We start from the raw sequence: 27,846 nt of genomic DNA on the forward strand, positions 1-27,846 counted from the left end.
CTACTGCTTTTAAATATAAAATTACCAGTTAACATAAAGCTACAGTGGTCACTGACTTACCCACTGACATAAAATGTTCAAATGGAAGCAGAAATTTACCAAAATATAAATAATCAGTAGAAAGAGGATGACTAGTGAGTTACAGAAAAATCTGAATTCTCAAAAACGTCAAATATTTTATGTTCTTCAAGATATCAAAGTTCAATACTTGTCAAATATAAGGCAAACAGGAATGTGACATAACACTTTAAGCACTACATTTATAATTAGTCAATCCTGAAAATGCATTGTATTATTTAATTTATTGAGTTTCCTATGAGAACTGATTAGGCCAAAACAACACTTGCCTTGTCAAACACCTTTATTTCATATATTGCTGTTGAATAGCCCTGGTCATAGACACATTTCAGGATCATTCATTCCATCTGGAATAAATGAATTGTATGGAATTTTACATTGTCCCTATCAGTTTTGACAAGACATCTTTGCAACTAAACAGTCATAAAACCATTCTTATATTAATAATCCACTTTATCTGCATATATATCCTTTTAAAAAAAACTTAATTTATTTTGTATTTTATTTTGTTTCTTGTTATGTAACTTTGATTTACTATGTGTTGATGCAGTATTGGGCAATATACAAAGAGAAATTATTCTCTGTTAGAATTATAGATATTGCCTAATAATATATTATATTAAAAAAATTGAAACGTACAATTTAACTAAACATGAAATTTTCATATAAGCAGAATAAGAATTCTAACACAATATAAATTCAGTAAAACTTTTAGTGTATTCTTATCATATTTAAATAATCAATAAAACATTTCAAAGGAACTGTTTTGTTATTGTTATAAACTTGTTATTCAAATTTTTAAAATATATATATAAAATACATTTAAAAAATACAGGGTAATTGTGATTAAAGTACTCCTAATTCACTGCTATCTGAATACATATTTAACAGTCCATGTGCAACTAAATTGGGTAGTGACATTTCAGGACATGCAGAAGATATTCTGTAAAAAATATTAGTGCCAAACTCATCAACTATGGCAATTTTGGTACTACAAAAAAAAAGTTTTATTGTGGGGCAAGTGAAAAGTGTAGTTTATTAAGGACATGTTGCAAATTTGGCAGCTTTGAAAGACAGTATCATACTACACTTTGAGAAGCACTGTAGATAATCAATTATGAGTGACTGTTGAATACATTGTTCACAGCCTTCAGGTTTCACACCTTCAGAATATAAACCAAATTACAGCAGTATCCTCTGTACTGCATGACTATTTTACATAAATAAAATGTTCACTGCTTACAATGTCAAAAATGCTGTATTATGTTTTGATACCAATTTTGTTTCTTACAGAATGTTCTGAATATTTTGAAATGACCATTATACTACTATATTTGGTTGCATTTGGACTGCTAAATATCTCTCTAGACAGCATTGAATAGCATTATTACTTTAATTACAATAACCCAATATGTAAAGTATAGATTAAAAAAGAAAGAAAACACTAAAAAAACATAAAACTCAGCATTTAGATAATTCAAGTAAAACTGAATGATATGTGATCAAATGAAAGTAGAACTTGTGAGAAGTACCATGAGGAGTTTGACAACACTGAAACAGCCACACTTTTCTGACTCACAACATTGGCAAATTTCTCATTAATTTTCCTTTTATTTGATCACTTTGTATAATTTTATAATGATATGAAAAAACATATCTTAAAATAAATTTATTATAGAATTCATCTTCATTCATTACATACCCTTAATAATATCAAACTTTCAGGAAATACACATAAATCAGTTAGAGTGGCTTGATTATTTAATAATGGACGTCCATTTAGTGTTAAATGTTGATCATATGGTGCTACTGAAAATACTTTCATTATCTAAGAAAAATAACAAAAATGAATAAAATATTTTCATACACTTTTTAACCTGCTACAATATTTACTTAACTTATAAAATCACACCTCTAATTTTAAATCTCTCAAAGTTTGATTGGAAGATACAATAATTTCTTTTTCTCCTCTCAACTTTCTGCGTCTGTTGCTTCTTCTTGGTTGCCAATCAGCAGTAACTGCTTCAGTCTCATTACCTGTTTTCTTCTTTTTAACATTCTGCATAAGTAAAACAATATTTTATAAATGTTATCATATTAGAAGTCTTAAATTGATATCTTCTTTTTGATTTTGCTTACTTGTACAAACTCACTATCATTATTTCTATGATCATTATTATCTGGATTACAGTTATTATCCAAGAGTTCATTTATTTCTGTCTCTTCAAGTTTTGACACCCGCCGGACATAAATTTTTGCATTTGTAAAATCTAGTAACTGCTGCTGTTCTAACTGAAGTCTATTTGCATAACATGAATGACACAGTTCTAAAAATGTGATATAAGTACATTCATAAATTTAGACATGTAATATTTTTCAATATAAATCAAATGTTTAAATAATAAAATTACCAGGAGTAGTTGCAAGAATGGAATTTCCATTAAGTTCTTCTTTTCGTTGTGCAGTTATTTCAACGTCTATTCTAAAATGCCTTTTCAGTATATTCCATTCCTGTTCCCACAATAATTCCAACCTTCAAAAATAAAATAAAAAGTTGTACTGATTAATTAAAACCAAGAGTTTTAAAATTTAATAAAACTATTTAATTTTAAAAGATGTCTTTAAACTATCATTCTTCTCTTTCATTTCTCAGATCATAATAAATCTGTATCTTATAGTAATTTTGAAATGTTTTCATAAAATTCTTCAAAAATGTCTTCAAAATTAAATATTTTTCTTAATTTCTATTAAAAAACTGACTTTGAATTTAACTGTCAGTAATTAAAATCAAGTAACATATATAAAACATTATCATTCATAATTATCCTTCTAATAAAATCCAAATAATTAGTTTGTATGAAAAAAAAGGTATATTAGAACAAGGAATTTATTTCCAACTTAGCTAATCCTTAACAAGGAATATCACTAATATTTCATAAAGTTAGCATCTTTTGCTAGATTTTATTGCCATGTGTTAATTTAAATGTAAGACTCCCTATTCCACGAATAATGGCTCATTATAACCTTATTTTTTAAACATACTAAATATCTGTTAAAAAATATTTGTTTAAGAAGCCTCAAAACACCTGACAATATAAAGTTTCAACAATGTATTTCTTGTAAATAAACTGATTGTACTTCATTAAAATAAGCTATTTGTTCAAAATCTAAAGTCAAATATCAGTTATTTATTATAACATAATATCCACAGATACAAAATGTACAAAATTTCAAAGTATTCAATCAAAATATACTTAATAAAATGCTTTAACAGAGTAAATATATGATTTTATTCATAGTATTGGTAAGTGCTGTCTTCTTTAGAGCAAATTTATGTTGTTCCAATCCTTCAAATAATACACACATAGTTGTTTGTCAAGCATAATATATATTTAATATATTATTATTCATATATGTAAACATTATGTGAAATTTATATTAATTTAACTGATACTTGTGGAACTACACTTGTGGCAATTGAATGGATATACAGAGAGTATAGCTTTGAAAGGTATCTGAATAGTATGACCACTATCTACTGCATACCATGCAGAAAATGTAGGTTCAAATCCCATTCTGGTCAATATTTTCTTCTAGAAGCTAAATTATTTAATTTAATCTAAATTTATTTCTAATTACAGTTAACATTCAATAATCTGAATTGGAAGGGAGAGAAGGAATTGAGTTAAAAATTCTGAGTTAATAAAATTATCATTATTTTAATGGAATTGGAAATATTGTAATGTAAACACTACAGTTAAAACTTAAATATGTTATAGTTTTAGTGTTTCTTAGATTTTTAAATGTACAAATGTGCATGAGTTTGATGTTCACAATTCTTCATTTCCTGCTTGACAATGTCTTGGATGTGTTTGACCACATCAAAAACATCTTGTTTCACATGTGACAAGCTTCTAGAAAGCCCCTTTGAAATTTAAAGTATGTTATCTATAAAATTTGATCGACTAATTTGTAAAAACTTAAAAATAAAGTCATCATTTTAGAAGTGAAATATCCTTAAATTTTTTGTATTTTTGTGTCGGTGACTTTAGAAGTACTAATGCATCAAATACCTTTATGTGTTTCAAGTGTACATAATTAAATGTTTATTTGTTTGAAGTTCATCTTAATGTGGATTTTAATGTGACCTCTGGAAAATGCAACAGAAAATTTACAATAATAGACATGAATTAACTTTAATAGAATTCTAGATTCCAAGTTATCAAAATGTGCTCTGAAAACTGTTTTGATATGTATTTGCATTGCATTGAGATTATTAGTTACAGTGGGACAAAATTCAAGTCAATAAAGTTTGATTAATCAAGAAACAACTTTATTAAAATTAATGTAAGATTGCAGCTTAACCATATATCTTTAAGCAAAATTACTTTAATTGGTTACTAGCTAATGCACATCCTAAAACACCCAGTAATTAGATGTTTGTATATTATTATCAGGCTTGGTAACTGTTAATGTTAATAAAAATATACAGGTATATACCTCGAGTTACGTCATTTTCGATTATATGTCGTTTGTCAAAAAAGTACATGGAAAAATAAAAATCAAGTTTAAGTCATTTTATTCGACTTTACATCCGTCCACCACAAATATTGAAGTCGTAATATCACTAGAAAAGCGTTAAAAGCACATAAAATCATATTAAAATATGTACATCTACAGTAAACGTTAATATAATCATCATAAATCCTAGAGAAGGAAACATGAAAACATCTGTATTTCTGTGTTATCATCTTATTTTATAATGTCTTAGAGAAACCATATTCACAAATAAAGAGTCCACAATGTACTGTAAACATCACCAAATTGTAAACATGTACATTAACAAGTATGTACTGTACATATGTACAGTACAGTATATGTATTCGTAAATTTAGATTACTTTTTTCTGTACTATATTAAAAACTAAAATTTATTTGTTTGTAAGTTTAAAATAGATTCTTATTAACCATATATTATTAAAAATGCATAACTGGAAATGGTAATTTGTGGTTTAGCCTGTAAAGTACTATTTTTAGTATCTCAGGAAACCGACACTAACTGCAGCCGGTAAAACTTCCATTAACCTAACGGGTACTTTACGTGGATTCGAGATTAGTTTGCCAGGCCTGGGCTTTTCCGCGTGCACCGAAAAAAATTAGTAAGAATAACGACAAATATCAAGTCAAAGCAAAAGTTTCAAATATATTTAATTAGTAAATCGAATTTAACTATGTACAATTGTCTATAATCCAAAACAAAATTCATTAATGAAAATCAACAAGTCAACCTGACAATAAAACTCAGCTACTTAGCTTAACTTAATCTTAATTCTCCTTTGAAAATTTGACAAATCAAATACTTAAGAACTATGAACAAAATCTCTTACAAACTAAATGCCTATCCGCAGTGGTGATATTCGAAATAGTTAACAAAGGGTTCGCTAGCAGAAAATTTTTCCCTGACAATCACCGACAAACGAAATGGAAGTTTTGGCTAGAAATAAATACAATACCTTTTCTTGCGATATATCTAATAATCAGTGGCATATTTGGAACGTAACGAGCCCTGGGCGAAAACCAGGTAACAATAGTATATTAGTGCTGTCGACCTTTTTTTGGCAGATAAATTTTTCACCCCGAATCGCACTACTCATAGCAGACAGATGTCATCATCTCTCGTAATACAATATCCTTTTTATTTCACTGTCCATAGCCCGACACGTCTTCCACAGCCATCTGGTATTATCTCACGTGCGTGAGATTGTGGGATCTCTCTTATGACTAAATCTAGTTTCAAGAACTTTCTTGAATCGATCACGATTAAACCTTGTTTCGGTCGAAATTGAAACGGTTAAGAGAGATCGCACCAAGACATAGTCCCCAACCTTGCTCACAATCTAGATTGAAATACTCGGTGTGAACGGGGTATAAGGCTCTAGTTTAGTAGTATTACAGAGTATAATACGTATATTTTAACATATTTAAAAAAAAAAAAAATAAATAACCACCGAGAAATGTTCCGTGTGTTTAACAAGGTTCGGGAAACTGAAAATTTTAACAACGGGTTCGGCCGAACCTGTGCAAACCCGCTGAATATCACCACTGCCTATCCGTCACCTCACTATACTAGGAACCTGTTTCCTCAATCCTTTCCCTATCGTCAAATCAAATTCCTCTTTAAACTCCTTGGATCGCCTAACTTTCAATCTGGACTTCGCCTCAAATTTTTCACTCAGTAGTACACCTCGCTCTGGAAATCACCCCGTTCGTCTTCTGTTAGCGAGCTGGTTTTATGTTGTGAAGTAACGTCACAATTCAGCTAGGTTACTCCCCTTATTTACATACTTAATTGTCTAACATCAAATTTCTTTCTGGCAGCTTCAATTTTCCAACGAAATCTTATAAACTGTTTACAAAGCATTTAGCACAATTTTCTGGGATGTTTTATGATGGTTTAGTAAGTATTTCTTTTTCTAGTGAGTGTGGGATTCCCCCCTCCATTTTTTTCTGCGGACTGTTCATTTCCGCTGGGCAGCGCAAGTGCACATGATTTTTCCTATGGCACTCCTTCTTTTGTGAGTTGGTTTATTATCTTTTTTGGTTACTAAGAGAATGGTGGGGAACCTTCGTCCTAACTAAACATAAGCCCCCAAACAAAATATAATAAAACGAAAAATAATAATAAAATAAAAATAATGCTCGGACTCAGTTCCTTACAAGCTGAGTGACAAGTAAATTCAGAGACAAGTAAATTCGATTTACGTCACCTCTCCTGGAATCAATTACCGATGTAAGGCAAGGTATACCTGTATTATTATTTGTCAAATTGTTTTTAAGTGTTATCGTTTTATTTTAATTAATCTAAATTACTTCTTTGTGTCGAAACCATGTCTTTTTTTAAGTTGTTTTGAGAAATCATGAAGTGCTAAATCTGTGTTAAGCAGTATATGGCTACTGTCTGATGGAATGTGCAATATTATTGGTACTGTGTAATGTAAAAAATAAAACTCTGCAAGTAATTCTTTAAATAAAAAGTTACATCAAGTTCATGGTGATGTTTTGGTTTACATACATTGACAATAAAATAAAAACCCTGTAAAGAATGTGTACACTGTATCAGCCAACAGCTGAGGGGCATCAGCCCAAAATGCTTATTAGCACTTGGAACAATTAGTTTAAAGACTGTATAGTACATAGGAAAATAAAATGGATGTGGAAAAATCCAGTGTCTAGTGTCAACACTTCATGGTGTCTCAAAACATAATCCAAGTTATTTAAACTTACATTATCATTAGAAAAAAAAACAGGAAGTCTAAATTGAAAATTGAATGTATAAATTATAAAAATTCTATATTAATTTTCAAAATGCTAACTTACCTTTGATTTGTACTGTCTTCAAATGAATATAATAAATATCCATGTTCACACAGCAAAAAAGAATTATATACATTCTCTACTGGCTCTTTACGAACAGGTTCTCTTTAAATTTTTTAAAAAATAAATTGAGTTTGTAGTAATTTCAAATGGATATTTAAAGAAATATATGTATCCTACTTGATAAATTTCCTCCACTGTTCAATAAAGTTATGGCAAACTATAAAAAATTTTTGTCCTATATTTGACTTTTGCCAGTTTGGTCTATTGCGATCCAAGTATAGCTCCTGAAGAAGAGATTTCTGTTCAACAGCAAGGGAACGATTCCGATCACGAGTTTCTTTGTCTTCTGCTTCTTGAATCTTTGAAAGAAACACAGAATTAAATCATATTTAATAACATTATAGCAACAGATCAAGTACAACGATTATCAAAGCATCAAAAAATACTTTCCATAAAAAATAAAAACACTGCAAAAAACTGTCATTCAAATAAGTTAATTTTGGGCACAAAATATAATATTTATATTTTAACTTTTATATCAACAAACTTATGATTTTACTTGGTAATTGAAGTATCGAAGATAAAATCAATATTGTCCTCCTTCAATCTTACATCATCATTATCATCATCTTTAAACCAATATTATTTTAAAATTAAAATTTAACTACAAGTATAAATAGTCATTATTGGTATGTATTTAATACATATATGAATTTGTGCATATAATACCTTCATAAAAATTCTGTTATTTAGATTAGGATCATCACTATCTGTAAACCATGTCATTTTTGGTAACTTGTCACCTTCTCAGTCCACATTATGTTGAGTTTGTAGGACTCTATTGTATTTCAATTTTTGTCTTTAAACATGTTTTCAGGCAAATATCTCATTTCCTTGTATAGTAACATACAAAGTAGTTTGTCATCATCTTGATCATTTAGTTGCTGTTCTAATGTTTCTCTTGATGATAAACTTTTTCTGAAGTGTCTAAAAACTGTTGGTCAATTGAATTTAACCTTTTTTTGGGGAATCCAACTTGCCTCCACTTACCTGGTTCTATTGTAATATCAAAATTTTCATCTGACAATGTTTCCATTACATTATCACCAATATTACTAGTCATTTCTTTATTGGTGACAAACCTTTTTAGACACTACAACCTCTTGAAATAAATATAGATGTTTGTATTTCTTGCTCCCAATCCCAATGGAAGATTTTTCTGCTTTTTCAGTTCTCTTGTGTAGTTATCCCTTAAGTTTTTCCATTTTAGCAAAAAATTTAAATCTAAAAAATGTATTATTAATTTTTAAAAAATCAGAAATATCTTTCAGAATTTATAATCCATATGTGTTTTGTTTTTTCCAGTTGTTTGACTTTCAGTTGTTCTTTTCTGATTTAAACTATGGATATTGTCTTGAGAAGTCCATTATCTCAAATATAATCCAGAAAGTGTTCATTATACTTTGTGATAAATTAAAGACAATTTACATGCCAGAAATGACTACAGAGAAATAGAAGGAAGTTGCAATGAGTTTTGGACAATTTTCTGAATTGTATTGGTGCAATCAATGGAAAACTTAACATTACTTAAACCTACTGATACAGGATCTCTATTTTAACCTGCAATCACAAAACATAAGGTAGCAATTTTCTGCTGATTATGAAATTTTCATGCATAATTATGCTGCACATAATTGCCATTCCTAAAATTTGATAATTCTGAAAAATCTGTAATGGGGTCTTCTCTGCATGTGCCAAATTTCAACATCATACATTGTTTCATTTATGAGATATTGTTTTATTTACAGAACAATGTCATTAACCAGACTCCTAAAGATAGTCTTTGAAACTTTGTGATAACATGGGCTAATGTGAAATAAGTTCAGCTGGAAATAAATGATTTAAGGTGTTTCTCAGAAGGACAAGAAAATGGTTTTCCTGTATTTTTCAGGCAAGAAATAAATCTCAAAAACATTTAAATTGTTGAAGGTCTTAGTACCCCAGACTATCTTACGGAGACAAACATTCAAGGTGGTAGTAACTTGCAGACCAACATGTCATTACGTCATGCATAGCTGACCAGCATTCATGATGTCATCATCACTTCTTGCAGCAATCATGAGAGACCTCAACGATGGAAATCTCTCATGAGTGCTGCAAGATGTAATCATGATGTCAAGATCACTGAAAATTATGTCAGAATGGAAAATTGTCACCTTATGCATGATGACAATAATGAAAAACTGTATGTGATCAAATGCATAAGGCAGCAATTTTCCACAGCAGTTTTCTGAGGGCCTGAGATAAACAGAAAAAAAAGTTTTTTGACTTTAATTTTTATTTTAAATTTAAAGTTAGATGGATAGCATATAACAAGAGGATATTGTGGAAGATCAACTAAGTAAGCCAATTTGGTAAAAAATGTCCACAAAAACTAACAGGTGCAGAAAATTGCCACTACCTCACGTGATCATGGATTAATTATAAGAACTTTTCAATTATGCTATAGCTGTATGTGATGCTAATTACTCTTATTTGTGTGCATATTGATGAATATAGAAAAAGCAGTGATTAAGCAGTTTTCCAATATTCATTAATATACAAAAAGCCTCTAGAACATACATTAAGTGTCTCAGACCAAAAAATTATATCTAGTGTTATGACACATCTTTGTCTCAAATACATTTGATTAGAGATGATGCATTTGAAACTGAGGAAAATCTCTTGCAACCCTATAATGAAAAGCAGCTGAAAGAAAACAAAATTTTTCAATTATTGATTTTCAAAAGCATAGCAATGCACAAAATGTGTCTTTGGAATGTTGGCCAGTGAGCAATGAATATTCTACAGCTACAGACCAATCAATGTTAATATATTATTTACCTAAAACAAAATAAAAGCAATTTGAACAATTATGTTAGGACCAAACATTGTTAAAGTTATGAAGATATGATTTACAAATGCCAGTGATAATGCATCTTGATATATCAAGATGCATTATCACTCATGGATTTCATGTCTCAATGGCATTTTTAAAATTTCATCAATGAACAATTCTGTGTTGAAGCATTCAGATTCTATTCTCATCAAAAGAATGCATTCATCTGAATAGAAACAGGTTAAAACTGGTACCTCAAGGGTCTGCCTAATGCATGCTAGTAAAATCTTTTCAAGCATACATTAAAGATACAGAACAAAAACACATTTGTTTGTGTATGCCAATGTTCTAAGCCATTGTCTTCGTGCATGCTCAGAACTGTATATTTGAAAATACCTTAGTACAGTCAAACCTGTTTTTATGCGGGGGATAGGGACCGCATTAAAAAAAACGCATTAAAAAAAATCTCACGAAACTTCACGAATGGCTGTAAATAATAGTTTTCGCGACACAATTAAAAAAATAATTTTTTTATGCGGTCAACAGGGACCGCATAAAAAAAGTCTCACATAGAAAATAACTCAAAACCGTACGAAATAGAATTTATTGACAACAGATGTCAGCACTTGACTGCATCGTCTGGTCTATCGTCTGTTTTACATATTTTTGTCCAGGTGGTGTTTTGTTGACTTAAAAAGTAAATTATTTTATTTTTCGCATATTCGTGCAATAATATTACTATAATAAGTGCATTTATGCTATAATAAGTTTATTTAGCTATAATAAGTCAACGTAAGACATGACGAATCGCACGAGACTAGTCGCCAACTATACCGCACAAATTAAAAATTCGCATTAAAAAAATCGCACAAATAAAAATCGCACATAAAAAGAGCGCATAAAAACAGGTTTGACTGTACATACTAAGTCTTAATCGAGTGAGGCACTAAACTGAAGTTATTCAAACAATGAGAATGGGAACAATAGTAATTAATCTTCATACAAGTTTGAGAGTTTCGAAGTCACAAGATTAGCGATAATGTCATTTGAAATGAAGAAGTATACTTTCAATCATTCATGTATGCTGAAGGATTCTCTATTTAGTATTTATACAAAAAATCCATTACAAATATTCAATGGCACTTTACAAAAATGACACTATTTTAAGGAAGTGCATTACTGAGATTTGACAGCATGTTATTGTCATAAAATTAACTGAAACAAATTATAAAAAATATAATAATAATAATAATAATATAATAAAAATAATAATAAAGGAATATCACAGTTACATAGAGCAGTAACTCTAGCAGACTTAAATAACACACATTAAACTTAACTTACGTTCACAACATATGGACATGACACAACATATAAAAAGCATAGACACCATTAAACAATCGTGGGCTCAAAAGGCACTCCATAGCAGGCATCCCTACGACCTGGCCCAGGATTTTGTTGACAAAATTGCGTCAAACAGCTGGTTAGCTCGGGGATGCCTATTTGGGAAGATGGAAGGGTTCCTGATTGCCATACAGAATCAAGTCATAAATACTAAAAACTACAGAAAACACATATAAACACAACTCAAAGATACAACACTCACAAATGACGGACATGCAGAAAATGTCACATTATTCCAGAAACTATACAACACACCACTTCTGGTTGCAAGCTCTTAGCACAGACATTATTTAGATAGATATAATCAAGTAGCAAATATAATATACCAAGAGACTGCAAACAAACACAAATTATTAGACATCCATGAACTGTACTACAAATACATTCCACAGACAGTATTGGAAAACAACATGCACAAAATGTACTATGACAGAGCCATAATCACAGATAAAACTATTTACCACAACAGACCAGAAATCATATTCATTGACAAACACAATAAAATCACATATTATAGACACATCTATTCCAAACACTCACAATGTACACGTGCACTGAAAAAATCAGCAAGTATAGAACGCACTCAAGAAATAAGGCATCCGTGGAGAATGGATAGGGTGCTTATTGTACCTGTCATTCTCTCCTCTACAGGTGTCATACCACACACATTATACATTATACAAAAGCCTGGGGACATTATGGTTGAACAGAAACACATATATCACACTATAGAAGGCCACTATATTGAATACATCATATTGTTAAGAAATTCCTGAATACAGACACACACACTGACACTTATTTTTGTTTTGTTTTGGTTGCTATGCCTTGGCTTTAGTCCAGCATAGCACTTGGCATCAGTATCAGCTGAGCATGACATTCACAACATAGTAATAATAAAGAAAAAAACATAATTTGTGCTAAACCTCTTAATATATTTTTCATATAACTGGCAGAAAAATGAGCAAATAAAACTGTTAAATAAAAATAAATTAAATATTAATATTTATTTTAACTTACACAATTTATTAATCTAGAATATTATATCTTTCTCAAATTTAAATTATTATGTTTAGAAAAATTAGTAAAGTAAATTTTACAGTGAAAATCTAAAATCTGGTAAATATGGAAGAGAAAGAATGTTGGATTTTTTTAATTAAATTATTAAGTTCAATTTTGGTTTTTTCTTTTTAATGTAAAATTATTCATCCATCAAATACAATAACCAGATATCAATATAGTAAACATGGCTTGTATATGATAATCAGAATGTATTGAAAAAGGTAGTGGTCAGGTTATAGTAGCAGTAATCAGTACATTTACACCATTATCTATTGTTACTTGGAATTATGAATAAATAGATAAGAATTGTATTCATGATAAGAAAACACTGCTTAAAAAAATGGCTTTCTTTTAAATAATTTTGTATATCAATTATCCAGAATTTAGACAGTTCACTGCAATTTTTTATAATAAATATGTAACTAACCAAGCATAAAGAACAAGGATCTCTATTCCTCGAAAATTCAGGAGCAAAAGGAAAATAATATTTAAATATTTTCCAAGCTTTCTCTGGAATTAATTTTCTAGTGTTTCCATCAACTGACAAATTATCTAAAAGTTAAATTTTTATAAAATTGAATTAATCTTTTGAGAAAAATTATTATTCTTTAAATGAAACTTATAATATTTATTTATTAAGAACATTAATCCATCATACTGTGTTCACATAAGAGATCTTCATTAAATCCTAATGGAACTTCATCATCAGTTTCATCCTGAAGTGTAATGGAAGGGTCATCATTATTTCCAGCTGAAATTTAAATAAACATTTCATATTCTGATAAAACTATACATACACAATTATTTTATTAATACTTACATTCTAGTAAATGTTCATTATTATCAAAAATTTCAGAAGTATTTTCAGTTTTAGTTTTCTCCAAATCATCATGTTCATACTGATCCAAAACCATTCTTCTCCAACTTCGAAGAGAACATTTTCCTATCCAATAGGCATTTTCTTCACTAAAATAAATTTATAGAAACTATTTAATTATTCATTGTAAGAGAAAAGTTATTTTAAATATTTTTTATCATCAAACATTAACTTTTTTTTTTATACACATTGATCATTTATTTCTTTCAATTTAATAATAAAAAATATTTCAAACTTCCATATTAAACTGAAAAAATATCATTTTAATCATTTATAGAAACAATTTTCTCTTAAAAAAGAATAAATACAGAATTTGATGATATCACAATACATTAATAAAATATATTCCAAGTTTCACACTACAGTATTTCTGATCTCTAAATAATTGAATGACAATTTTTTTGTAAACTGGAGCAACGGCATGCTTTGACACAATTGAATGAGAGAAAGTATCAAGCAACACTTCATCCTGAAAGGCCCATTTTGCCAGAAGTGACTGACAGTTGAGAGACAATTTCTTGTCGTGAAAATTCATCAGAGAAAACGTAGCATTTTCAACATTCCAATTGCCACCACACATCACAGAATCCTTTGGAAACAACATTTTTTAAGGTTGTAATCTCAGAAACTATTAGCATCTGTAAAAACCAGGTTGTTGTAGCAGGGAATCAAAGGGATTTATCTTAAAGTAATAAACTAAATCAAAGCCAACCTCTTACAGAGAGACTAAAATTTTGAAAAATAGTCCTTAAAAAAATTCAAATGACAAAAAGCTACAACAGTTGAAATGTAGATAAATTAAACACTATATACCATGCGTACAATCTTCCAGCAAATATGTATTTGAGTTAAATATAAAACAGAATGTTTTTAGCCTCTTAGGAGCCTGCATCAAGCATCAAACTCTACAGAATTAGAATCTCTAATGTTCTGTAGAGTTAGAATAAAATTAGAATCTCTAATGTTTTGTAAAGTTTGATACTTGATGCAGGCCTCTAAAAGAGGCTGAAAATGTTCCTTTTTGTATTTAATTCAAATACATATTATTTGCTGAAAGACTGTATGCATGATATGTAATGTTTAAAAAATTCACAAGCCAAATAAATAAATTACTTTATGTAATTTTTTCTGGGTATAACAAAAATATTAAAATTTTAAAATCTAAATTTAAACAAGTTTGAGATAGTTTAAGAAATAAAATCAGAAAAGAAATTAATACTTAAAATAGATATGTAGAAATTTTTTCATGAAAGGTTTTATTAATACTGTAGTACAATTTAATTTAAAATATTTACAAATCCCATTTAATAATTTAAAATTGATAATAAAAGGCTGAAAATAAGTAGATAATCTTTAGTAATTCAGTACTGAAATGCAATTGATAAATATTCTGTTTGAAAATAATAATTATTATAATGATCATTAAAATTTGTATAAGTACTGAAGATCTTGATTTACATATTCCAAAGAATGTAAATCATTGAATGTATACAGTTAAATATTATTATAAAAATAAACTTCTGATCAATATCTTAAAAATCATGCTCTAAAAGGAGACAAAAGTCCAAAAACATTTAGAACAGTAATATTTAAACATAATTAATTGCTTGTTACACAATATAAAAATAATCATTAAAATAAATTGATTAATATTCTTACATTCTCCAATAATTTTAACTCTAATAATGATTGTAATGCTAAAACATGCTGGTTTACTAATTTGACAGAAAAAAATAATGGACTTTATTTATACAAAGTCTTATACATTATACTTCTATTATAAGTTTTTAGTGTTTAGATCGAAGAGAGATGCTGAGAAAACTAAAATGAATATCAATATCCATGCTTTATTGGAGATCTTGAATGGTTTTTCTTAATTCTCAAGTACAGTAGTATACACTTGCTATTACAAACTAATTATTAATTATATGGAATCGTTTGGATTAGTGAGATATTTGGTTTAACCTGATTCTATGTAAAAAGAAGGAAATCAAAAATAGATTATAGATAAAGACACATTTAAAAAAATTTTTATACCATATTTGCTTTATATATTTATGTTGAAATATGTAGTTCACATTAATTTTACAACTTGATTGCTTCTTGTTCTTTAGGAGTAAGCACAAAATTGCTAAGTAGAACTTATCACACAGGAACACTATTAGATGAATAAAATAGACTTTTTGTTCTGATAAGTTCTACTTATTAATTTTACAAACTTGTCACATTTTAATAATAATCTGCAACTTCTTTTTGCTTTTGGCTGGAACATTTAGTAGAAAAATAAACAAAATTAGTTTGATTTAAGTGATATTTGGATTAGCACTGGTTCAGATTAGCAAATGTATTGGCATTCTAAAATTCACTTCTACTTGCCAAAGTAAATTTCTGCTTTATTAAAAATTTTTAGATTATTTCCCTTAATTCATAAGTACTTACAAATCTTCTGGCTTATCATCACCAGCAAAAATTACAGCAGAAACTTTGTAAAACTCAAACCAAATACTATCAGATTTCAAACTTAAAAGTATGAAATCTGATAGTGTTTGCTTTAAGTTTAGTGATAGTGAAAGTAGAGGCTACTGGATCTGCCACTGGTGACATGCCTGTTCTTTGTAAATAAAAATAAATGTATAAATATTAACTTCCCAAAACCCGATGTATTGATATACTAAGCCAAATGATTGCCATAATTAGTTGGGCTATTTAATATGCTATAATTAATAATTAGAAACTACTGTATTTACTCGCATATAAGACGATCTCGCATATAGGACAAGGTGTGACTTTAGAGATCAAAATAAAGGAAATTAGATTTATTAATACAATTCTAGTTTTATTTCGTTTAATCACAAGTAAGCTATCAAATGCACATAAATGCACACATTGTCCTGCAAAAATTACTGGCATTTTAAACTTCAAGGAAAAATCTTGTAAAATCAACAACATAATTTGTTCATGTAAAGCTGGACGGACAATCAGGAACCTTTTTGCCAATTCATAAAGTTGAATTTACTCTTCGTTGATTACACTTATGAGTTTCTCCAAATTCTGATTTCCAAATAATCATCTGTTTTCACATGGGAATGAATTAAAACTTATATCATGCTCCCATGTAATTTTGGAATTCAATTCAAAAGCTTTGCTTCCTATTGCTATTCATCTTTACTCCTGACAATACACAAGAAGGATTCAAATGACCCAGATAAAATACTTTTGTTTTTAAACACCAAAGGATGAGCATCTGATAAAAAATGCAAATACATTCACAAAAATTATTGCAAAAACGAAAAGAACCCTTCACTTGCGCGCATGGGATGACCTAGGTTTTTGAAGCAGTGAAAAATGAATAAAAACCTTGTCTTATATATGAGTAAATACAGTAAGTAATTTGGTACTAGAGGTATGGTTCTGAATTATTTAAAAAATTATTAAATTATTATAGTTAATTTAAGAGATGGCACCTAACGTCTACTCTAGTACCAAGTTACTTAGTTTCCAATTATTAATTACAGCATGTTAATAGCCCGATTAATTATGGCAATTATTTGGCTTAGTAAAAATAAATCAAAACATCAATTTATTATTATTTTTATCATTTGTCATCTTTATATTTTTTATTCCCTTTTATCAAAAATTTCTGGGAAATTATAAACTTATTCTATTAATTTCTCATTTAATGTGTCCATTCACTGAGCCATTTTGTAGAAAAGGATGTAAAACCATCTGATGACAATCATTGCTGATGGCTGCATCTGATTTGCACATTAAAAAGTTCATTCAGCTCAAGTATGTAATCAATCATGTGGATAATCAGCTTTTTAAAGAAATGATTCTCTCCAGTCTAATTCTTAATAAAACAAAGTAAATTTATTCACATATATCAAAAATTTTTGTCTCTTTTATCATCATCACTTAATAGCTACTACTGATTTCTTAGAATATTTAGAAAAGTGCTAATAATACTTATAACATTCTGTCAATACATTTATATTATCATTCATTGCTAAATTGTCAACACAAAAAACTTTCAGTGATATTTTATTGCAAAACCATTTTTACTGATATTGTATTGGGCTATAAAACTATATATTGCTGTAAAGTAAATACTCAATATCACAATAAATTTGAAATTTGCAAAAATTAAATTTGAAAAACTCAAAAATGCATTTTATTTTTTAGCATCTTATGAGGAATATAGTTTGTTGTTGTACAGGCACTTGTTTCCCCTGATATTCAGAAGTGAAAAGAAGTAGAAATGTTTTCTAATGTTGGCATCATTTTGCAAAATTATGAATAAACCTGAATATTTTTATATATTAGATACTTTCCAAAAGGAAACTATTACCTAATGTTGTTCTTAATGTTCAAAGTTTTTAACTAAAAGCCTTATAGTTCAGGCAAAAATGCTTTTGTATATAGGTCTTATTAAAGGAAATTTATTCTGTTTAATGTTGCAGGTTACTTTGCCTGTTGTTATACAACAGGCAAAGTAACCTGCAATTATGAATGCAAGTTCACTCATAATTTTGCTACAACATGGTAATGATAAAAAACGATTCTTGCTTCTTTCTTTTCTGAATTTATTATTGTACAGACACTATTTTCTCAGAAAGTAGTATCTGTACAACAGATTTTATTCCTTGTAAAATAAATAAAAGAAAATATATTTCTACAGTTCAGAAATAGAAGTTTGTAAAATTTCCTTTGCTTTGGAAATTTTACTGAAAGTTTTGATTATTATTTAAAATTTTGTTTAATTATGACATATATCATATAACAAAAACATACTCAGAAATTTTTGCCTTTACGAGATTTGTAAGTATTTTGCTTTCTTCTTGTATCTTGGCTTTCAGCCGAAGTAACTTACATCTCATTTCAACACAATTTCTACAGAGAGATAAGTTACTGAAAAATAAAAATGAATAAATTAGTTAGATTGAAATAACCAAATAGAAATTGTTCAGAAATTTTAATACCTAAATCTTGGTCCTCCTCCATATTTCTCATAAATTTTTTCAGCCTACATCATCAATAAAATTTACTTAAATAATAGTTATTATATTAAACAATTTTAAGTAATATAAATTTAAAAAATTCTTACTGCCTCCAAACTAATACATTTCATTTTTGTAACTTGGTCTGGATGTAGCCTATTTTAAAAGTAGTATATAATTTTCATCATTATAATTAATAAAATTAAGTTAGAAATTAGAATTCTTACTTTCCATGCACACAGAAATACTGAGAATTGTCGATGGGCAAGATATTTCCTGTGTCACTGGTGAGCCATTTTCCTAACCAATCTATATTGATCCACTCATAAGGCATACCTATGTTAAGGTTTAAAATACAAGTTTTCATTTAAATTAAAACACTTGTATAGTTATTATAATAAAATTACCTTCTTTTACTGGAAGAATTTCATATAAAGACCTTATTTCCATTTGTCTTGCTTTACCTGTCATTACATTTTGTTCCTAGAAAATTAAAATATTTTTGTAAGAAGTTCAAAAGAAAACTTTTATAAGTAAATAAAAACATTATTATTATTATCTATTTTTAATATATCATGTAAGAAATAATTTGTCTTTCATTTAAATGAGGCTTCTTTAATTAAGATGCTTTTATTTGGTTTTTGGAATTTGTATATTGTAATGATTCAACTAAACTATAAGATATAAACTGGCAATTTTACTAAATAAAACTTGAAATTATTTAATTATAAATTGTAAATCATTTCTTATTGATAAATCATTACTTTTTGAAATTTTTTATGAATAAATTCACAATCAATCAAAATGAAAGTGTAAATTTAATTGTTGGAAGCTATTTAGCTTCCAACAATTCAACAATCAAATTTACACTTTCATTTTAAAATATGATAATAATGATTAATCTTATAATATAATTGAGATAGGTTGATAATAATAATAAAACCCAAACGTTTAGAAGTTAAAAGTTAAAATTTAGTACACAATTAGGGTACATCATGAGAATGCACACTAAGAAGGGATTTTTGGAAATTCCCCTGTGAGGGAGAGGGTTAAGGATTACCCAAAAGAACTTGGCTTCTACAGTACTATTTTATATGTAGTTTTTTACATTTTTGCAGAAAATCTAACATATTTTTAGAACCATCTAAAAATTCTCTAATTAGTCTCAGAAGAGAATGATCTAATTCTTAGACCCAGTGAAAATGGGTAAGATTGGCTATATATTGATTATCCGACTTAATTGGAGACTGGGGTTGGTCAGATAACTGAAAAGTCAGATAACCGAAAAGTATGAAAAAATACATTATTAGTATAGTGTATTAGGCCTGGTTTAAATACTAGCCTCTCTTTCATGGTCGAGCCAGTGCTCCCAGCTAAAACATGCAAAAATTTAACAAAAATAATATTAAAGTAGCCAAGACATAACCAAATATTGTAGCGCCACATCACTAGCAGACATTTGAATTTGCCGACTAGAACGCGGTCGGTCTAATCGGGGGTCGGATAAGCAATGCTCTACTGTATTTATTTATAATAATAAATAAATATAATAAATATATATAACATATTTTAAATTTTGTATATATTTTTGTATATTTTTCTGTAATTTACTTTGTTAATCTCGCCCCTTTTGGAATGAGGTTAACAACACCAATAAAGAATAAAGGAGAGTTCGAGTGAGGACCTGAAAGTGAACGGACGTGTTTTTATGGTCTCCAATTTTCTTTTGTCTTGCTAACCCTACACTCGACCCCACGACTACGACTGCAAAATAATACGACAATTTATAAGAGTCGACAGGATTACCTTATCCAGCAATGAGTAAATCTAGAGACAAATCCATCCCAGAAACAGGTAGTTCTACCTCTCCTCCTAAACTAAATCTTATTCCGTTTAACCCACGTGGAAAGCTAAGTCTAACTTCGTGGATGAGACTGTTTGAGAAGCAAGCGGCGAGACAAAGGATTGACGAACAAGAGCTCCACTTTTACATACCAGAGTATTTACAGCATGAAGCTTTCGACTATTTTTGTGAAAATTTAGTAGAGGAAACGGATTGGAACAAAATTAAACAAAAATTACTCGAGTACTTTCCACAGGAAGAAGAAGATTACTTCACCGATTTTGTAAATCGACAACACCAGCGAGATGAAGATGTCTTAACTTACTATAGGGACAAAACCTCCTTGGCGGAAAAAGCTAAGTTAAACATGCAACAGACCATTACAGGTCTCAATGCCGGCATAAATGCGGAAATTAGAAAATATATGATAGCCGCACCGCCAGCCACCGCTGTCGAATGGCTTCAGAAGGCTACTAAGTTAATAAAAATTCAAGAAGAAGCAGATCATCCGCCGAAGACCCAGAAAGAAAATCATCCGGCAACTAAACCGAATCGAGAAAATTACACAGGATCCCAACACTTTGCCAAAAACCAGATACTGTCATGGCCGCACACAAAGAAAACGACGCCATCTTGGATTCCACCACGGGGTCAACCCCAGTACAGAAATTTGGTACATCACATGAGCAGACCGCCATCCCCTTGCCGTTTTTGCTATCAGCAGGGATTACCAGCACAGCACTGGAGAAGAGACTGTCCCCAAAGATATTCAGCTCCTATTCACAGAGACGTCCACAAGGTATCTGAAGCAAATGAGGCAGAACCAACTTCACCATCTTGACTACTACTAACTGTTTCAATGGAGAACAAGACGATGCCTGCGCTCATCGATACAGGAAGTTCCATCAGCCTTATATCCCAAAAACTATTAGATACTTTATCCAAATACTTTCAATACCAATCGGATGTGAAGATTATCACTACAGCTGCAGGATCTACCACAAGCATGGCTAATGTATCAATCCCTCTTAAGATTGGAAACCTGACAAAAAACATTACTTTACATGTAGTATCCAGGTATTTCCCTTATTTAATTTTATCTTATCCAGACATTAGAAAATTTAGTCTTGTCATAGATTCTAGTCTTAATCAGATCTCCCAAAATCAGACTATCCTAGCATTAGATCCTAATACTTTTGAAGTACGTTCAAATCACTCTAGTTCCACAAATAGTTACTATAGTAGAGACATTAATCATTTTTGTAATAGAATAAGTAAAAATAGTAATAGCTTATATAAGATAGATCAGAAGGAGACCCCTCAGGCTCCTAACCTTGTCTTCCCACCTCCTTTGGCTCAAAATGCAGCAGGAACTTGTAGGGGTAGGAATAGTTCTACTTCCTTAAAGGAATCTCTGTTAAATATTTTTAACATTAGGGATGTTGTTAACCCTAATCTGAAGGATGATCAGAAGCAGAAGCTAAAGAGCATTGTTTTAGGATTTCGGGAAGTTTTTTCTGCTGAGAAGTTTTCAGTGCCAGCCCTAAAAATAGCTTCCCCTAGAATATTACTTAAAGACGAAAGACCCATAACTTTAAAACCTTACAGAGCATCTTACCGTGATAGGGAAGAGATTGATAGACAGGTGGAACTATTGCTAAAGTCGGGATTGATTGAACCATCGTCGTCCCCTTACGCTGCCCCAGTCACATTAGCCAAGAAAAGAGATGAGGGAAAAACTAGATTATGTATGGACTATAGGAAATTAAACGAGAGGATTAAAGTTAACAATGAACCTATTCCCAGAATAGATGAGCTACTGGATAGACTTATAGGTGCGAAAATATTTTCTACGGTAGATATTCTGTCAGCCTATTGGCAGGTTCCTCTCCATTCTGAAGACAAAGAACTAACTGCCTTTGTAACGAATTCTGGTCATTTCCAGTGGAATCGTTTACCATTTGGCCTAAAGACTTCACCCCAGATTTTTCAGCTAGTTCTAAAAAATATCCTAAATAAATATAGATTTCCTTTTCTCATCAATTATTTTGATGACTTGTTAATTTTTAGTCAGAACGTGGACGAACACCTAAAACATTTAACACAAGTATTTGAATTATGTTCAAGGGAGGGTCTCTACTTAAATCTTAAAAAATGTCAGTTTGTTAGATCTGAAATTAATTATCTTGGGTTCAACATCAAACCAGAAAGTTACTCCCCCTCATTACCAAATATAGAAACAATACAAAAGTTAAAATGTCCAACCAATATCAAACAATTACAGGGCTTTTTAGGGTCCATAAACCATTACCATCGATTTATTCCAAATTATGCAAATTTAAGAGCTCCTCTAAATAAGCTCCTAAAGAAAAATCAAAACTGGGTTTGGACGACTAAATGTCAAGAATCTTTTGAGAAATTAAAAAGAGCACTTATCTCCAGACCCATCTTAAACATGTATAACCCTTTGCTTCCTACACATCTTTATACAGATGCTAGCGGAGATGGTATAGGGAGTATCTTGAAACAGGAACACCCTGTTAAAGGATTACTTCCTATTGCCTATTTCTCCAGGTCCTTACGTGAATATGAAAAAAGCTACACCATTAGTGAGAGAGAATGCCTTGCAATTGTAGCATCTATTGAAAAGTTTCACTTTTATCTTCATGATATCTATTTCACCATACACACTGATCATCAGGCTTTACAGTGGCTGAAAGGTATAAAAAACCCATCTGGAAGGTTATTTAGATGGTCTTTGAAACTAAGCATGTATCAGTATGATATTAAACATCAGAAGGGAAGCCAGAATGTAGAAGCTGATTATTTATCCAGAGCCCCCGTGAGCCATTTTGTTACCACTGAGGAAGTCCTTTCCAACCAGGATACCTCATTACTCACCTCACCCAAATTCTTCCGAGATCGTGAAGATGTAATCTGTATCAGAAAGAAGGGATTTACAAAGAAAGTCATACCTCCATCGCTTCAATACAAGGTGCTATCCAGGGCACATGCACACTATGGTCACCCAGGTATAACACAGATGCTGAAACTAATTAGTCCACGTTACTATTGGCCGAATGTCATCAACGATGTTGTAGAGTTTGTTAAACATTGTGATGCTTGTCAGAAAGCAAAGACATACAACCATAAAAGGTTTGGCTTGTTAGGTGATTTACCTTCATCAAAAGCTCCATTTGACATGTTATCTATGGACACTGTCTCTGGAATGCAAAGATACGGATCTACTAAAGGCTACCTTCATGTTGCCATCGATCACTTTTCTAGGTTTGCTTGGTGTTTTCCATCCAAATCTACTTCTATAAACGCCTACATAGATTGTCTAGGCAAAATATTACAGACAGGCAGCCCGAAACGTCTACTAACAGATAGAGCACCTTCATTTACCTCCTCTAGATTCAGAAGATATTTAGAAAAGAATGGAATCAAACAACATCTAACAAGTACTCAGCGACCTCAGCACAACGGGATAGTTGAGAGACTAAACGCCACACTTGTCTCTAGACTAAGAATAAAATATTCAGAGAATCCAAAACGATCCTGGACTCAAATGTTACGTGACGTTGTGAAAGAATACAATCAAACGCCTCATACTATAACAGGATTCCCTCCAATGTTTTTAATGTACGGAGAAATCCCCGATTCACCTGACAACTTGAATTATCCCCCTCTCAGTGAAGCACGTAAGATTGCCACTGAAAGAACCGAAATAGCTCATGAAAGAAACAGAGATAAATATAATAGTCAACACCAAACTCCAAACTTCAAAGTAGGAGACCAAATACTACTACAAACCTTTTTCCATCCCGACCAAGGAAAACTTGCTCCAAAGTATCATGGACCTTTCACCATATTAAAGATAGTATCTCCTTGTAACGTAGAAATAGACAGACCTGTCCAATCATTAAATAAATTAACTGATATTGTAAATGTAGATAAAATTATACCGTATTATAATCCAACCAACTTTAGAGTTCAAGCCGATAAATTGTATAACACCCAGCCCAACCTCCCTGAGGCTCCATGATGTCGCCTTTTCAGGAGGGGGGCATTTAACATATTTTAAATTTTGTATATATTTTTGTATATTTTTCTGTAATTTACTTTGTTAATCTCGCCCCTTTTGGAATGAGGTTAACAACACCAATAAAGAATAAAGGAGAGTTCGAGTGAGGACCTGAAAGTGAACGGACGTGTTTTTATGGTCTCCAATTTTCTTTTGTCTTGCTAACCCTACACTCGACCCCACGACTACGACTGCAAAATAATACGACATATATATATATATATATATTAATAAAAATGCTTAACGATTTTATGTATTTTTATGTATAAAATAATAGCAGATAAACAGAAAGAAAATATACAATCTACATCAACATCACACCAGAATCCAATTTTGCATTTTCTCACACTAGAGGCATTAAGAATCCTTAGACGTTACTTGCCAACAATTGACAATTGCAAAGATGATGTTTTCAAGGCGTTTGTGATCATTGAAAAAGAAAGTCGAGACAGTTAAGTGCTCAAAACAAACAACACTAAACGAATTTTTCAGTTTTTCATCTACAGAGTAATTGTAAATGGAGAACACAGTGTATTGTAAGCCTATACTACTGTATAACGCACTACTGTATTTTCCTAACTGTAGTTTTGTGGTTTTTTTTTTTCAACTTCGCTTTAGTCGTCACATTTTCACTTCTCCTGGAGGTGTCAACTTATGCGGAGTCAACTGTATATTAGAAATTAAAAACCAAATAAAAATAAAAGTTTGAAGTTTACAAATTATTCTTTATAACTCATAAACACAGTTAACATTAGCAGAGTCAATGTTTTATTTTATTTATAAACAGAAAAGAAAGAAAAAGTTTATAAGACAACTTGAAACTTTCATTTATATTTAGTTTTCAGTTTATATATTTTTTTAAAATTATGATTTAATAAAAAACAAGAAAACAGGAAAAGCATCAAAACCATTTATTTTTGATATATTATATTGCTGTATCAATGTAAATAATAATTCATAAAGCAAATATTCTTATTTTTGTAAATGTAAGAATAATATTTATTTTATTCAGAAGAAAATAAAATATTTTTTAAGGTAATATTCTTCCAATTAATTTATTTATATATTTGATTGTTCAATCAAATACATAAATAAATATTTTCATGTCTCAAAATATGTAGGAAAAAACTTAACTTATTTTATTTAGTTAAAACTTCACAAATAACTTACCCTCATAACAGCCAAATCAGCAACCCATTCTTCAAATTTGCTGTTATCTTCAACTACGGCTTCTTGCAAATACTCTGGTAGATCCCACTCTTCAGAAGTGTCTGCTGGATATTCTGTAAACACTTATATGTAAATATAACATAAAATACAGAATTTCAATTCAATTCCAAAATTGTTTGTTTATTATTTCTATTGTTCGTCTATTCTTTGTCTATTATATGTTTTATAAGAATGTCTTTACTTTGTTAAAATGAAAAATTATCATCTGCTATAATATAACTACTAAAAAAAAGAAAAGTCTGAAAACAATTATAGCTATGTGAAAATTATTATTTCCATCTCAAAGACTTTTTTTTTATATATAGAATATACATATATATATATATAAAATAATGGAAATAACAGCCTAATGGAGTGTAATTAGCTTTGGCAATTGCCATAAATTATCTAGTATTGTTTCAGATAGTACACAGCTGTGATGAAATTGAATCACTTAATTCTTCAGTTTCAATTTTTTTTTTCCAGGCAATAAACAGTCCATGTGTTAGACACAAATTTTATATACATCAAAATGCATAAAAATAAAAAAAATCAGTTTCACTAGACATTTTTTACAAGGCAATTTTGACTCAATGTTAAAAATAGTAAGTCAACTTAAGTGAAAAAATAATAACTTATATGTCAAATGCAGTAATTACAAGCTCTACAAACAGTAATATTACAGTAAATAAATAGTAATAAACTAGTGGGGTCAAGCCATCAGTTTGACTGCTTAATTTTTAGTTTGCTTATATTAAAATAATGAAAATAATAAAAATTTCATTTATTTTTATTTTAATTATAATCAAAAATACTCATCTATATGGCTAAGTAATGATCATACAGATGATAATTTTTGGCCATACAACAATAACCATATAAACACATTTTACTCATAATACAGATGATTCTTTTAATTACAAGGCTGTAACTGGACATTTGTGGATTTCTTTCTTTAATATTTATTTCAAAATAATTTTTATGCTGTTGCAACTTTCTCATACTACATAATTTAAACTGAATGAAAAAAATTTGATCCAAATTAATTCACAATGAACTTGGAAGAAATATTTAGAGTTAATGGAACAAAATATGTTAAAAGTGACTAAAATTGGTGATTTGATCCTATTATTGCTTAAAGTAAGAAAAGCAATTCATACAAATTATGTTTACCTTTATAATTATCATCTCGTAATCGATAGACTAACATGTAAGCATTGTTTGAAGCATGGCTTCCTTTCGTTAATTTAGGTGCTTTAGGATTAGTTTTAGTTGAATTATCTGAAATTAAAAATTTCTAGTTTAACTTAATAGAAAAATTCTTTTAAATTCTTATTGTTGTACCTGTTAAATTTTCTTCTGTACCAAGCTGAAGTTTCTTTCCTTCCATTCTTTCAACTGTTTCATCATTGAATTTAAACCAAGCACCAGATATCCTATCTTGAATGTGAGCCACATAGTGGCCAGAATACGCACTAGGTCCTTGGTGAATCAGTACAGCATAAAGGTCATATAATACAGAGTTTTCTAAGAGAATAAAGTCTCCATTATCTGTACTAAAACTAAAGGTAATCTTTTATTATAGTACAGAAAATTATTTACCTGGTTTTTGTACATATTTACTCAGATCCAAAACTTCACAGAATTGTATATAGGAATTAAGTTTTTTTTTACAACCCGTTTGACGGTCAAACACAAATCTTAGTAGCTGTAAATTGAGAAGTTTAGGCAAGCGTAATAGTCTTATGGCACGCGTTGCATTCTGTTTATTTTGGCAATAGCTGCAGTAATATTGATTGCTTCCATCAAGCTCTTCTTCCTAAAATAATAAAATTGCTAGATTTTTATGTAAAAAACATTTTATATATATATTTAAAATACTGTTTTAATAATTAAATAAAATTAATATTTAATTTAAAATTCTCAGAAATTAGCTATAATTTTTATTAATTTTTTGGGTTAATGTTACCTATGGTTCCAAGATGGTGGCGCTTCCAGTAATCTCGAATTGGTGATGAGTGCGGTAATGAAGATA

At 29.8% G+C, this 27,846-nt stretch overlaps 1 protein-coding gene and 1 long non-coding RNA gene across 4 annotated transcripts in view; both read right to left on the minus strand.

Annotated features, from left to right (window-relative positions):
• The window catches only part of LOC136985399 (ubiquitin carboxyl-terminal hydrolase 48-like), a 70,552-nt gene that overhangs the window by 17,436 nt on the left and 25,270 nt on the right, over nt 1-27,846 (minus strand). For all 3 annotated transcript variants that reach the window (XM_067282668.1, XM_067282669.1, XM_067282667.1), the window contains 18 exons: nt 27,414-27,630; nt 27,156-27,338; nt 26,985-27,092; nt 25,773-25,885; nt 19,080-19,155; nt 18,900-19,008; nt 18,780-18,828; nt 18,655-18,698; nt 18,467-18,583; nt 13,619-13,764; nt 13,457-13,549; nt 13,226-13,350; nt 7,632-7,813; nt 7,455-7,556; nt 2,490-2,611; nt 2,218-2,405; nt 1,991-2,137; nt 1,781-1,906 (listed from right to left, as the gene is read on the minus strand). In XM_067282668.1, coding sequence (XP_067138769.1) covers nt 1,781-1,906; nt 1,991-2,137; nt 2,218-2,405; nt 2,490-2,611; nt 7,455-7,556; nt 7,632-7,813; nt 13,226-13,350; nt 13,457-13,549; nt 13,619-13,764; nt 18,467-18,583; nt 18,655-18,698; nt 18,780-18,828; nt 18,900-19,008; nt 19,080-19,155; nt 25,773-25,885; nt 26,985-27,092; nt 27,156-27,338; nt 27,414-27,630 — 2,247 coding nt within the window. The remainder of the gene's footprint in view (nt 1-1,780; nt 1,907-1,990; nt 2,138-2,217; nt 2,406-2,489; nt 2,612-7,454; nt 7,557-7,631; nt 7,814-13,225; nt 13,351-13,456; nt 13,550-13,618; nt 13,765-18,466; nt 18,584-18,654; nt 18,699-18,779; nt 18,829-18,899; nt 19,009-19,079; nt 19,156-25,772; nt 25,886-26,984; nt 27,093-27,155; nt 27,339-27,413; nt 27,631-27,846) is intronic.
• Nucleotides 4,641-5,049, minus strand: LOC136985400 (uncharacterized). The gene is made up of 2 exons (XR_010882336.1): nt 4,923-5,049; nt 4,641-4,752 (listed from the first exon to the last, which is right to left on the minus strand). It is a non-coding gene; the product is annotated as an uncharacterized lncRNA (long non-coding RNA).

The sequence above is a fragment of the Centruroides vittatus genome, unplaced genomic scaffold (genome assembly GCF_030686945.1).
Source record: "Centruroides vittatus isolate TY-2023 unplaced genomic scaffold, ASM3068694v2 contig_964, whole genome shotgun sequence".
NCBI classification, from domain to species: domain Eukaryota; kingdom Metazoa; phylum Arthropoda; class Arachnida; order Scorpiones; family Buthidae; genus Centruroides; species Centruroides vittatus.